This window comes from Setaria viridis, chromosome 4, assembly GCF_005286985.2.
Source record: "Setaria viridis chromosome 4, Setaria_viridis_v4.0, whole genome shotgun sequence".
Classification (NCBI taxonomy): Eukaryota; Viridiplantae; Streptophyta; class Magnoliopsida; order Poales; family Poaceae; genus Setaria; species Setaria viridis.
Window position 1 is genome coordinate 5,554,050 of NC_048266.2, and position 11,114 is coordinate 5,565,163.

General features: G+C 47.8%; 2 protein-coding genes and 1 non-coding gene across 4 annotated transcripts; 2 read left to right on the top strand and 1 right to left on the bottom strand.

Annotated features, from left to right (window-relative positions):
* Nucleotides 1-611: 611 nt before the first annotated feature.
* On the bottom strand, nt 612-3,916 carry LOC117851595 (phosphatidylglycerophosphate phosphatase PTPMT2). Of its 2 annotated transcripts, XR_011897983.1 has the most exons (7): nt 3,466-3,916; nt 2,988-3,110; nt 2,714-2,807; nt 2,448-2,530; nt 2,187-2,276; nt 1,644-1,818; nt 1,383-1,522 (listed from the first exon to the last, which is right to left on the bottom strand). XR_011897983.1 is itself a non-coding variant. In XM_034733435.2 (6 exons), exons 1-6 carry the CDS (start codon nt 3,628-3,630, stop codon nt 1,298-1,300), a joined length of 780 nt encoding a protein of 259 aa, XP_034589326.1. In that variant the 5' UTR covers nt 3,631-3,879; the 3' UTR covers nt 612-1,297. The 2 variants fall into 2 exon arrangements, 1 of the variants encoding a protein (XP_034589326.1); XM_034733435.2 differs by lacking the exon at nt 1,644-1,818 and having other exon boundaries at nt 612-1,522; nt 3,466-3,879.
* A 2,113-nt stretch (nt 3,917-6,029) lies between these two features.
* On the top strand, nt 6,030-10,227 carry LOC117853746 (ATP-dependent 6-phosphofructokinase 7). The gene is made up of 14 exons (XM_034736035.2): nt 6,030-6,430; nt 6,902-6,948; nt 7,032-7,071; nt 7,186-7,248; nt 7,363-7,500; nt 7,588-7,746; nt 7,889-7,942; nt 8,072-8,140; nt 8,221-8,350; nt 8,911-8,951; nt 9,046-9,267; nt 9,372-9,417; nt 9,506-9,660; nt 9,781-10,227. The coding sequence occupies exons 1-14, from the start codon at nt 6,137-6,139 to the stop codon at nt 9,991-9,993; spliced, it is 1,671 nt and encodes a 556-aa protein (XP_034591926.1). The 5' UTR covers nt 6,030-6,136; the 3' UTR covers nt 9,994-10,227.
* Nucleotides 10,228-10,642: 415 nt separating this feature from the next.
* Nucleotides 10,643-10,792, top strand: LOC117854296 (U4 spliceosomal RNA). Its single transcript, XR_004640227.1, has one exon. It is a non-coding gene; the product is annotated as a U4 spliceosomal RNA (small nuclear RNA).
* Nucleotides 10,793-11,114: the final 322 nt, after the last annotated feature.

An 11,114-nucleotide genomic window follows, 5' to 3' on the forward strand; every position in this document is an offset into this window, starting at 1 on the left:
CTGGTTTCTCGCGCCCTCGGCTTCCCCTCGAGCTCCCGCACCCATTCCACCCCTCACCGGCCTCTCTCGTCCGTTGTGCAGGGCCGGAGGAGTGGGCCCACTGGGGGAGCTCGCGCGGCTGCCCGCGGGGGAGCTCGAGCTCGCGGCGCCACCCCTGCTAGGAGCTCGCGCCGGCGCCGCCACTGGCTGCTCACTGGAGGAGGAGAGGGGGGCGGAGAGGGCCGCCGCCAGCGTGGTCGGCTGGCCGCCGCGTCGGACCCCGCCGCTGCTACTGGTTGCTCACGGGAGGAGGAGAGAGGAGCTCGCAGCTGGAGAAAAACATCGGGAGAGACAGGAAAGAAATGAAGCAATATGCTCATAACGAGTAGCAGTGGGTAATTTCTTCCAACTTGAGAAAGCCAAAAGCTCAAGGAAGCACCTCCCCACCTACTGCCAGAAATGTAATTTCTTCCAACTTGAGAAAGCCAAAAGCTCAAGGAAGCACCTCCCCACCTACTGCCAGAAATGAACTAACTCTGCTTTTGGGTCGAAGCAGCTGAAGCTTTTCGGCCTTTTTGGTTGGTTTTTAGCTTTTGGAAAGCAAAACAGCCCCAAAAGCTCAACCATAGCAATATCGTCCTGAAAGAACTTTCAATAGCAATATTGTCTTGAAAGAACTTACAATGACAATAGTACATGACTGAAATCGATGATACAAAAACAAAAGGTGTGACTTTTTATTTCGGTTGCTTGCGGAGACCTTTCTGTCATCTGTCAATGACATCAGACGACTGATCCAGATCTATTCAATGTACGCCGTATTATTTTATCTTCAGATCCGATCAGGTGATCTGAAATCGGATGGCGATTGGAAGAACAGGTGGCCGGACTTGGCAGCCGCAGAACTGGTGCAACCCAACTGAGTAACTGTACAGTTCGAATTGACCCTTTAGTCGTGCTGTGCACTCAAATCATATCTTATCTGAATACCAGTCAAACAATCTCTATAAACAAAATCAGGTATTTCGACTATGCATTTGCAAAACGATTCCATAGGTAATTGTCCAATTCAATTTCTGGCTGTCCTGCAACCATTCTGGCCCAGATACATCCTCATCAAAGGTCCAGACAATGGATTTCTCATGATGAAGGTACATATAAACAGGCAAATTGGATGAATACGGACATTTGTATGACTCCCGAAATATTATGCCAATGCAGCTGCCATCCTTTCAGATCTGCACACCACTTCACAAGTAAATTGGTTATGTGGAGAACATGCACGCACCTCGGACACCCAATGTCCAGTGATCATTCATCAGATCCGAGAAGGAAACAAACATGAAAGCATCTTAATCATTGGCCTTGACGGGGTACTCTTCAGGCAAGACAAGCTGGCATCTTCTGTAAGAGACTCTGGGGCATCATTGCCATCCAAATTTGCTTCTGTTACTGGTATGGCGTCCCCTGCTGCAGTTGCTGTTGCCGAACTGCTTGTCACAGCAGGAAACTCAGCGTTGTTCTTGCTGAATTCTTGGACCACCTGCAAGAATCAAATCCACCTAGAATACATGAATTTTCATTGAATAATGAGTTAAACTGCCTCTCACTCTTCTTCCACGCGAATAAGATTGAACGAAATGAATTGGAAAGGCTTTCAGGACCTTCTAGAAACATTCAGAATCCCTGGTGATAACTCTTTCTCTAATTAATGGGCGGTATTTGGGTCCATGATGAGTAAATTTGGTCCCATCTAAATATGATTGCTGCATTATCAGTCACCAGACAGAAGTAGCTGAATGTCACAATTCCAAACAGCTAAAGGATTGCAGCACTGCTCTGCAAATATGAGTGTATGTTTAATCATCTTTGAAACACAATAGAAAGTTTTAAATATAGGTGTTCAGTCAAGCAGTAGGAATATTTCCTTACTGAGGAAGAAAAGGCTGCTAAAATGTGACATATACACAGCCTTTCCTAGCTAGTTATACCATTAGGATCAATTGCCAACTGCATTTTATCACCGATAAGAGTTACATCTTTCAGCGCATATAAATTATTTAAAGCAGGCCAATGCTTGCAACTTCCCAAGTTCAAGAAAATCACAGCAGGGGGCAGGCAGTAAAATTAGAAATTCTTGTAAGTGCAAATAACTGGCATGTTTTAAGATGGAAGAATGAGTCAGCGTGTGTTCAGTAGGGCGGTACCTTCCATTGCGAACGCGTCAACAGCACTCGAGCCCTTTTAGATCGTACATACTCGAAAGCTTCTGCAGGTGTCATATTCTTGTACTTCACCTGGTGAAATTAAGAAACATACCAATATTATATTTTCACTGAGACAAGATTTTAAATCAATTCCAAACAGGTAGTATGCTATGACTTCTTTCTAACTATGACCTGAAGGTCTAAGCTCAGATTTTGACATATTATTGTTCTTACTAAAAGATAGTAAATAACTAAATTTACCAGGTAGCACAAGACAATTGTTGTACTTCGGCCCCTTCCAGCTTTGCAGTGAATATATGTTATTTTCCCAGAAGATGCATTTCCTAATTAACAGTGCAGAAATGTCAATGAAAGTTTCTGTAGTGAAGAGAAGGAAAGTTTCTGAAAAAAAAGGAAGCAGCGTCACAAATGGTCAACAATCTAATCAGTAAATCTGGGATGATTGATTCATAAACTATTACTTATTGCAAAAGGGTCACTTTGGGCATAATCTGCAGCTCACTTACTATGAATGAAATCAACTGCTTGATTAATATCCACAAGTGAAGGAGCAAACATATAATCTCTTGTAGGAAGAACAAGGTGATCAATCCCACGTGACTGTAAATTTCAGCAGAGCAGAATTTATGTCACAACTTATCCCTGATTGATTAACTTGGATTGGAGGAATTCTGTTCGTAAGTGGCATATGCTAAGATTAAGGGAACTCAGGAGCATATGATCTGTGAAGTGACATACAAGTTTTAATATAAAAAGGTAAATAAATAGCAAGCCACTTGCCTGATACATTGATGATGGTACCAAAGTCTCAAATGGTTCATTTAGAGTTATCACACCACGTACCCCAAGCTTCTGCAAGCGTGAAACATCTCTGCGGAACGGAACCGCTCCAAGCAAAATGAACTGGTACAAAGGTCAACATGTGCATCTGTATAATCAGATCAGAGATATCTATGACTCATCAAATGGAAATATCTGCTCAACCACAAGGCAGATAATACAGCTCCAGAATATCCCCAGATACAGAGCTAAATTCATGCATACAGATATTGCAACTATGACATTCTTTGGAGCGAACAACAATGAAGTCAGCACCATTTATATACTAACGCTAAAATTGTTAACTTCCTAGCCTCCAGACAGATCCCCAGAGGAACACCGACGGCTCTAGTTTTAGTGGACCTAGCAATCTAAGTCTCTCAAGCCAATCTCTCGCTCAGGAAGCTGTTAGTGAGGAGAAACGAAAACGAGAAGTCACCTGATCGACCTCGTCCCACCACCGGAACTCGGCCTGGGCCTTGCTCCGCACTACATTGTATAGCAGCGTCGGGTAGAAGAGCACCCTCGCGGCGACGCCCACCGCGGCCTCCTTCGCCTTCCTCCGCGCCGCCGCCCCCCGCCGCCCCGCCGCCTCCGCGGCCATGGCGAACGCTCGAACGGCTGGTGTCGATAGCTTCCAACGGGGAGGAATTTCCGATGATAGGGACGGTGGGGGCTTGGGGTGAGATCAAGGAAAATTAAGCGCTAAATCGCGCCCAATTTTCTCTTGATCGTTTAGCGCTTGATTGGGAGTGGGGAATTGCCGGCTGGCATCAGTTTCTCCGTTATGTCACAATTACATGGTGACTGACATTTGGACCCGCGTCTGCCGGGGCCCACGTGTCATTGACCATGAGTGTGCGGTAAGATCAGATAATCCCCTTCTTGCCATGTAGAGAGGGATGAAGCTTAAGCAGAATGCAGAGAGAGAGAGGGCGTAGGGTTATATTTTGGAAACTTTGTCTTGAAAAACCAAACACTTAAAATGTATTTATCTTTTTTTAACAACTTTGGGAAGATCCCCACCTACTTAATTCTCATTGATCGAAAGTAAGACGGCAGCCACGTGGCGAGAAGCAAAGAGAAGTTAGAAGAGAAAATAGGAAATATCTCCAAGCTGATAAATAGGGCGGTGCAAGCTCAACGCAATAGAAAGTCCCTAACGAAGCTGAAGTGTATTCTACCAATCATCCATGAGAGCCAATACCGAGCAACTTGCTTGCCAGATTCATTGGAACTAAAGTGACACAACAACAACCCTCATAGCTACGCTGCCCTATGGCCACCCTCCAACGATTTGGGAGGGTTTGCCAACATAACAAGGGTTAAGGGTGGGGTAAGCAACTTGACCAAAATATCGTCGGAAATGACGACCTCCCTTCAAGCTGAAGGCAACACCAATTGAGGCACATCCAGGTGCCACATACCGCCATCCAATACCCTTCGAGGGGAGGAAGCCCCAAAGGAGGGAGGGCCGGCAAAGGCGACACCCAGCATTTGATTTGGTATCTCCATCAACAAGGAGAGCATCGACGAAGTAGAGGCGCCAATGGTGGACACTTGCGTAACCATAGTAGAATCCAAAGGAGCACCAACAACTTTCTAGTTCTGCTGCAAACACGGAGGCGGCGGGCGGTGGTTGCCGATGGCGGTGATGGCACAGAGGAGAGGAGGCCATCGATGACGCCTCCAAGAAGGTAGACGACGTCCGAGAGCATCGTCATCATCGGCCCGCCAACAAGCAAAGGCTTTCGCCTAGGCCCAATCCTCTTAGCACGCCGATTTTGACCATGGAGAGGATAGTGGAGGTGAGGGGGAGCTGTAGGCAAGCACTAGCTTTGGTGCTGTCGGCGGCCGTGAGCCAACATGGCCCGCACCGTTAGGACTGCACGCGCGTGAACTCGACACGAACGCCGCAAGCTGAGCACCGCCACTCCCTGGCTAGCGCCCCCCCAGCGGATCTGCGAAGGAATCCGCCTCAAAGCTCAGAGGAACGCCGGATACAGGCGTCGACGTGCCGGATCCGGGCCTAGCCAGACCAGGGCCGCCGGTCACTATCGAAGCTACCAGTAGCGACGCCTCCTCCGGCGGTGGCGAGAAGGAGTGGAGGGGAGGGAGAGGGTGGCGCCGTGCCTAGCCGCTGCCTCGCTCCACGTGCGCCGCTCGCTTCGCGCCGGTGCAAGGGCGCCGTCTCGCCGCGCGTCATCCCTGGCCAGAACCATGCAGGCGCGGCAAACGAAGGCGAAACTGCCCCGCCGCCACCTTCCCAGGGGTTGCACGGGCTTCCAGCGAGCCCTCTGGCAGCGGCGAGGGAGGAGGAGAGGGGAGGGGAGGGGAGGAAGCGACGCAACGGCGGCCAGGGTTGGGCCGCCGCCCGAGCGAGGGCGGCGACGCAGGGCCTCAGGATTTCCCTCGAAAAGCCTAGTCGCTGATAGAGACCTTCAAGTAAATTCATCTTGATGGTTGAACTTATGTCGCGAGTGGATAAATAGATCATGGCGAATGCTTTTTAAAACTTGGTTTGGTTAACTCAATGGAATTGAAATATAACAAATGTTGATCTATATATCTTCCTCTCATGAATGGATAGGCCTAAAGGTGCTACTAGAAAAGGTTGTTTTCGAATTCACTAGAAATGTATTGTTGGAGTAGTTTAGAGCCTGCTCGAAATGCGGAAAATTTGTAGTATATGAGGAGAAAACTCTGTAAATTTTGGTAGCAGATTTGAACGGAGCCTAGACTCGGTGATTTTGGTCGGCAAACGGACGGAGTACGAATCACCAATCTGTCACGTGACCGTACTCGCAGCATCCAATGGGTAGAGAACACGAATCTCGGGGCCCGGTCCCACACCACCTGAAAGAAACGCCCAGTCCCACCAAGTGTCAGGCCGCGCATCTCTCCCAGTCCCCGTCCGTCCCCAACTCCTCCACAGGCCGCGTCGTCCTCGCCCCGCATCCCATTCGCTCGTCTCCTCCGCCGGTCGCCGTCACCCCTCGTCGCCCCGCACTCCCGGCCGCCGCCGTCGCCGTCACCGCCCCCCCCCCCCAGGGCCACCCGGACGCCACCCGCAATGGATTTTCCCACCGCATCCTCCTCCTCCTCCCGCCATGGCGCCGCCGCCCGCGCCGCCCGCTGACTCGGCCCCCGATCCCAGGCCCGCCGCGACCGCGAGCCCGCGCGTGACGATCACCGTGCCGAGCCCGAGGGACCACCTCCTCCTCCACCACCACAACCACCTGGTCGATCGCCGGGACACGCCGCGGGGCCGCGCGTGGGAGCCGGCGCGGAGCCGGCGCGGGGAGGCGATGGAGGGTGCGGCGGCGGTCAAGCTGGTGTCCGGCGAGGCCGGCTACGTCCTCGAGGACGTGCCGCACGTGTCGGACTACCTCCCCGATCTCCCGGTGAGTGCCGCCATCCCGTGCGGTGGGGGGTCGATCTGGTGGTTGACGCGGGGAGCGGCTGATCGGTCGCTGCTGCTCCAGGGCGAGGTTGCCCGCTGCGTGGCATCGTGGTGGTGCACTGGTGCGGCCCGGCGGCCGGATCGTAGGCGAACGTGGAATCTGATGATCATGATTCGTGCGATCTAAAGCTGTCAGCGACTTTTATTACTTAATGCCTTTTTGTTCGTTAGTTATTTGCGTTATGGCGTGGGCTTTTTTGGTGATTGAAGCAGCTAGTGCTTTTTTAGCACTCGCCTTTTCGAGTGACTTCATACACTACATTTTTGCTCTTTCCTTGTTTCCAATTTGGCCATTTAGAGGTAGTGATAGGCGATTTGCCATTAGTTATGGAGGCTACGGATGAAATGTGGAATCTGAGAGATACCCATAACCGATTTGTGATCATGATAAATTTCTCATTTGCTGTTGCAGACCTACCCAAATCCATTGCAAGATAACCCAGCATACTCGGTTGTGAAGTAAGTTTGAACCTGCAAGCTTGAAGCTCACATTCTTCCCTTACTCATTGTAGCTAACTTGTCCTTTTCTTTCTCCCCTTCAGGCAGTACTTTGTAAACCCAGACGACACCGTCTGCCAGAAGGTGAGTTCTTGAGGGACTTGTTGTCCACTCTGCATTTTTTCCCCTGACAGGAAATACTTCACTTCTACAAAGTATTTACACCAATTCTGTGATGCGTACTGTTGTCCAATGCAGATTGTTGTTCACAAGGATGGTCCCAGAGGGAACCACTTCCGTCGTGCTGGACCTCGCCAAAGGGTATGTGAACCTTGTGCTTTTCACTTTTTGTACGGGAACAAAGCTACGTAGAAGGGGGAGATACTATGGCTAACCCTGTAAGCTTTTTGTAACCTTGTGCATGTCTTGGGTTAGGTCTATTTTGAACCTGATGAGGTCCATGCATGCATTGTCACCTGTGGAGGATTGTGCCCTGGACTTAATACTGTGATTAGGGAAATTGTATGTGGCTTATCTGACATGTACGGTGTCACCAAGATACTTGGGATTCAGGTGAAAACATTACATCATGCAATAAATCGTTCTCCCCATTGAGTTCTTCAAGCACTCATTTGTTGCCCTCATGTTTATTTCTCATAGGGTGGGTATAGAGGCTTCTATGCTCGCAACACCATCACCTTGACTCCAAAGAGTGTAAATGACATTCACAAAAGGGGTGGAACTATTCTCGGATCATCCCGAGGAGGCCATGACACCATGAAGATCGTTGACAGTATTCAAGATCGTGGCATAAATCAGGTAAATGAAAGAAAATGGCATTCTACCCCGCATCTTTTTGTCTCATTTTCTACTTTTAATTTCTTGGCACCATGAAAATTCTTTTACCAAGCTGAGACACTTAAACTTGCACATTGGTTCAACTCTTTGATGATTTGTTCAGGTCTATGTAATTGGTGGTGATGGTACTCAAAGGGGTGCAGGAGTGATATTTGAAGTAAGCACAATTGTAGATTTGCTGAAAGTTTCCAGACCTGTTTGAAATATAGCCTTAGCCGATCATATATTATCACAACCAATTAGTGCAATATGTTTATAAGTTACTCTTTACTTGAATCCTCTTCAGGAAGTTAGAAGGCGTGGTCTGAAAGTTTCTGTTGCTGGCATCCCAAAGACCATTGACAATGACATCCCTGTAATACACTTCTCCACATTTTAGTGATATTTTGGTGGAATATGGCATTTGGCATGTAACTCATGGTTACCTATGTTTAGGTAATTGACAAGTCATTTGGTTTCGACACGGCAGTTGAGGAGGCTCAACGTGCAATAAATGCTGCTCATGTAGAAGCTGTAAGTGCTGAGAATGGTATAGGTCTTGTCAAGCTAATGGGACGACACAGTGGTAAGCTTCTATGAATGTTGTGCTAGTAATATATAGTACTTGTCTGTTGTACGCTTCTCTGCTAATATCTTATTCTGTAAGCTTTACCTTTGAGGAACTTCTCTGCCTTCATTCTTAGATGGGTGTATGCTATATCAGTTTCCTGATGAACTTCTATGGAAATTTAAACAACATTTTATAATCTCTTTGAGTTTATATTCAAACAGATTTCCATGTCTGATGCTACTATGGCAAATTGTTACTTGTTATGTTTCATGCTTTCTTGAGTAGAAATATCACAATAGCTGGTGTATGTGAGCTTATTAAGTTGTGGGTGTTCCACTTCCTTCTAGGCTGCATTTTAGTTCATTTCCTTGTTTGTAGATGCAAGAACTTAGGTAACATGGATAAATAATCAACTCAATGTGCCTATGTTCCTTCCATCTAGTTCAAATTTGAAGTAAATCCCATAAGTTCTTATTCATATGCCCCTCACTGGTTTCAAGATTAACCAACTTGTTCATTCATGCTTTCCTTTATATCATAAATCTGACTGATGACATTTTTTTTTACTGATGCAGGTTTTATCGCGCATTATGCTACTCTGGCTAGCAGGGACGTGGTACGTTCACATCTCCATTGAGCCAAAACTATTTTGGGTGTATTTTCATGTTTGCACACAAGCATAAAGGATCAAAATGTTTTCCTTCTGTCAGGATTGTTGCTTGATTCCAGAGTCACCTTTCTATCTGGAAGGTGAAGGTGGCCTTTTCAGATATATAGAAAAGCGTTTGAAGGATAATGGTCATATGGTTATTGTTGTTGCTGAGGGTGCCGGACAGAAACTTATTGCTGAAACCATGCAGTCAATTGGGAAAGATGCCTCAGGCAATGAGCTGCTTCTTGACGTTGGTCTTTGGTTGTCTCAAAAGATAAATGTAAGACATGGATATTCCACTTGCACCTCCCATCTACTGTCTAGATGTTGTTCTTATCTGCAATATAAGCACTTGTTTAATTGATGTTTTACTTGTGAATTCAGGAGTACTTCAAGAAAAACAAGATGACCCTTAATCTGAAGTACATAGGTACGTAATTTTCTTTGATATTATGTTTCAGTGTCCAGAATTGCTAGTTTCACAGTAACAGATCTCAGATGCTGTTCCACTATTGCAGATCCGACGTACATGATACGTGCCATCCCTAGCAATGCATCTGATAACGTCTATTGCACACTGTTGGCTCACAGTGTGGTCCATGGAACCATGGCTGGATATACCGGTTTCACCATTGGTCAAGTGAATGGTCGGCATTGCTACATCCCCTTCTATGTAAGTCACCCTCTATAGGACAGGGAGTTATCTTTACCGCGTTTAGCATCACAAGTTAAACTTAAAACCTGTTCTGCTTCAATGCCCTTTGCACTGACTACTTTGCATCGCTCACTTCAGAGGATAACGGAGAAGCAGAACAGAGTCTCGATAACCGACAGGATGTGGGCAAGGCTGCTTTCCTCGACCAACCAGCCAAGCTTCCTCTGCAACAAAGTTGTCGAGGAGGCGAAGAAGGAAGAGGAAAGAACGGCCCAACTTATAGATGGCTCGCCGTCCCATCGGAAGGTTGATAAGAAGGTCGCAGGTTCCAGCTCCAGTGCTACGAAGTGAGGTCAACGTCCGCTTATATTCTCGGATGAACTTTTTCCAGTTTAGTTGCCATGGCAACTGACGATGCTCAGTTACCGCTCCGATTTTTCTAGAGAAAACATTCTCCCAATCTAACCTAGTGTTAAATAAACATATCTTATGTATAGTTTGGTTGGCAGACTATCTGCACGTACCATTGTCGGTGCCATTGTACTGCTGTTTATTTTGGAATAAAGTTCAGGAAGTGATAGAGAATCTAGGACTGTAGAGCACAGTTCCTTGGGTAATGTGATTGTGTCATGCTATTGCCGGATTTGATTTGGAACTACGTGCATGTCATGTGCCCAAGCCGATGCAGTAACAGCGAGTGAGTTGAACGGATGAAGAAAAATTGTGGCCGCTGGAGAAAAGGCCACGAGGGTACCCGGCCCGAGACAATCCCACCAACCGGAGCACACATTTAGCACGGCCCGTTGACGACTTCAATAGGGCATGATGGGCTGCGCGGTGGCCCATTAAATCTCTGAATCGGCCCAACTGGAGACGCCCGCGTGACTTGCGTGAGCGATCGGTCGGGTTGCCGGATGCTTTTGTCCCACCTCGGTAGCGGAGAGACGCGGAGGCAGGGGAGGCGGGTATAAGATCGGGGGGTGGGCGTCAGGCAGAAACCATCTTTGCGCTTGGGGCAATGACGCAGCTAGTGAGGTAATACCGAGGCGCGTCAATTGCTGGTTGAAAACTATTTCCAAACCCCCTCTTTGGCCCTCTGGGCCACTGAGAATTTCTGGAAGGGCTCCTTCTCTTCGGAGAGGGTAAAGCCCTACGAATCAAATCAAAATTTCTGAAACTTGCTAGTGCCTTTTGGCTATCTAGTGGTTGAAGACTAGAGGCTCCTCATTTCTAGCTGAACCAAAATCAGCAGAAGCTGGGTTTCCATTTCTCTCTTTTTATTTTTTGAAAGGAAGCCGGATTCCATTTCAACTTTTCTGTTTGGGTACCGTTCGGAATTGTGGTAATAGATAAAGGGTAGATAGTGTGACATCTGGCGGGGAAAGGGACCTGCCGTGGCCGACCAGACTGCGAAGGAGCCGGCCAACCATGGCTCAAGTGCGGCGAGAGGAACGCTGGGGAGGAATCTGGGC

What these genes read in the sequence shown, in the direction of transcription:
- LOC117853746 (XM_034736035.2), top strand. Translation starts at nt 6,137, where the DNA reads ATGGCGCCGCCGCCCGCGCCGCCCGCTGACTCGGCCCCCGATCCCAGG. An exon ending in GTGCAGGAGTGATATTTGAA is followed by an intron (nt 7,943 to 8,071) that starts GTAAGCACAATT and finishes AATCCTCTTCAG; the next exon opens with GAAGTTAGAAGGCGTGGTCT. An exon ending in CTCTGGCTAGCAGGGACGTG is followed by an intron (nt 8,952 to 9,045) that starts GTACGTTCACAT and finishes TCCTTCTGTCAG; the next exon opens with GATTGTTGCTTGATTCCAGA.
- LOC117851595 (XM_034733435.2), bottom strand. Translation starts at nt 3,630, where the DNA reads ATGGCCGCGGAGGCGGCGGGGCGGCGGGGGGCGGCGGCGCGGAGGAAG. An exon ending in GGTGGGACGAGGTCGATCAG is followed by an intron (nt 3,111 to 3,465) that starts GTGACTTCTCGT and finishes CCTTTGTACCAG; the next exon opens with TTCATTTTGCTTGGAGCGGT. An exon ending in CAATTGTCTTGTGCTACCTG is followed by an intron (nt 2,277 to 2,447) that starts GTAAATTTAGTT and finishes TAATTTCACCAG; the next exon opens with GTGAAGTACAAGAATATGAC.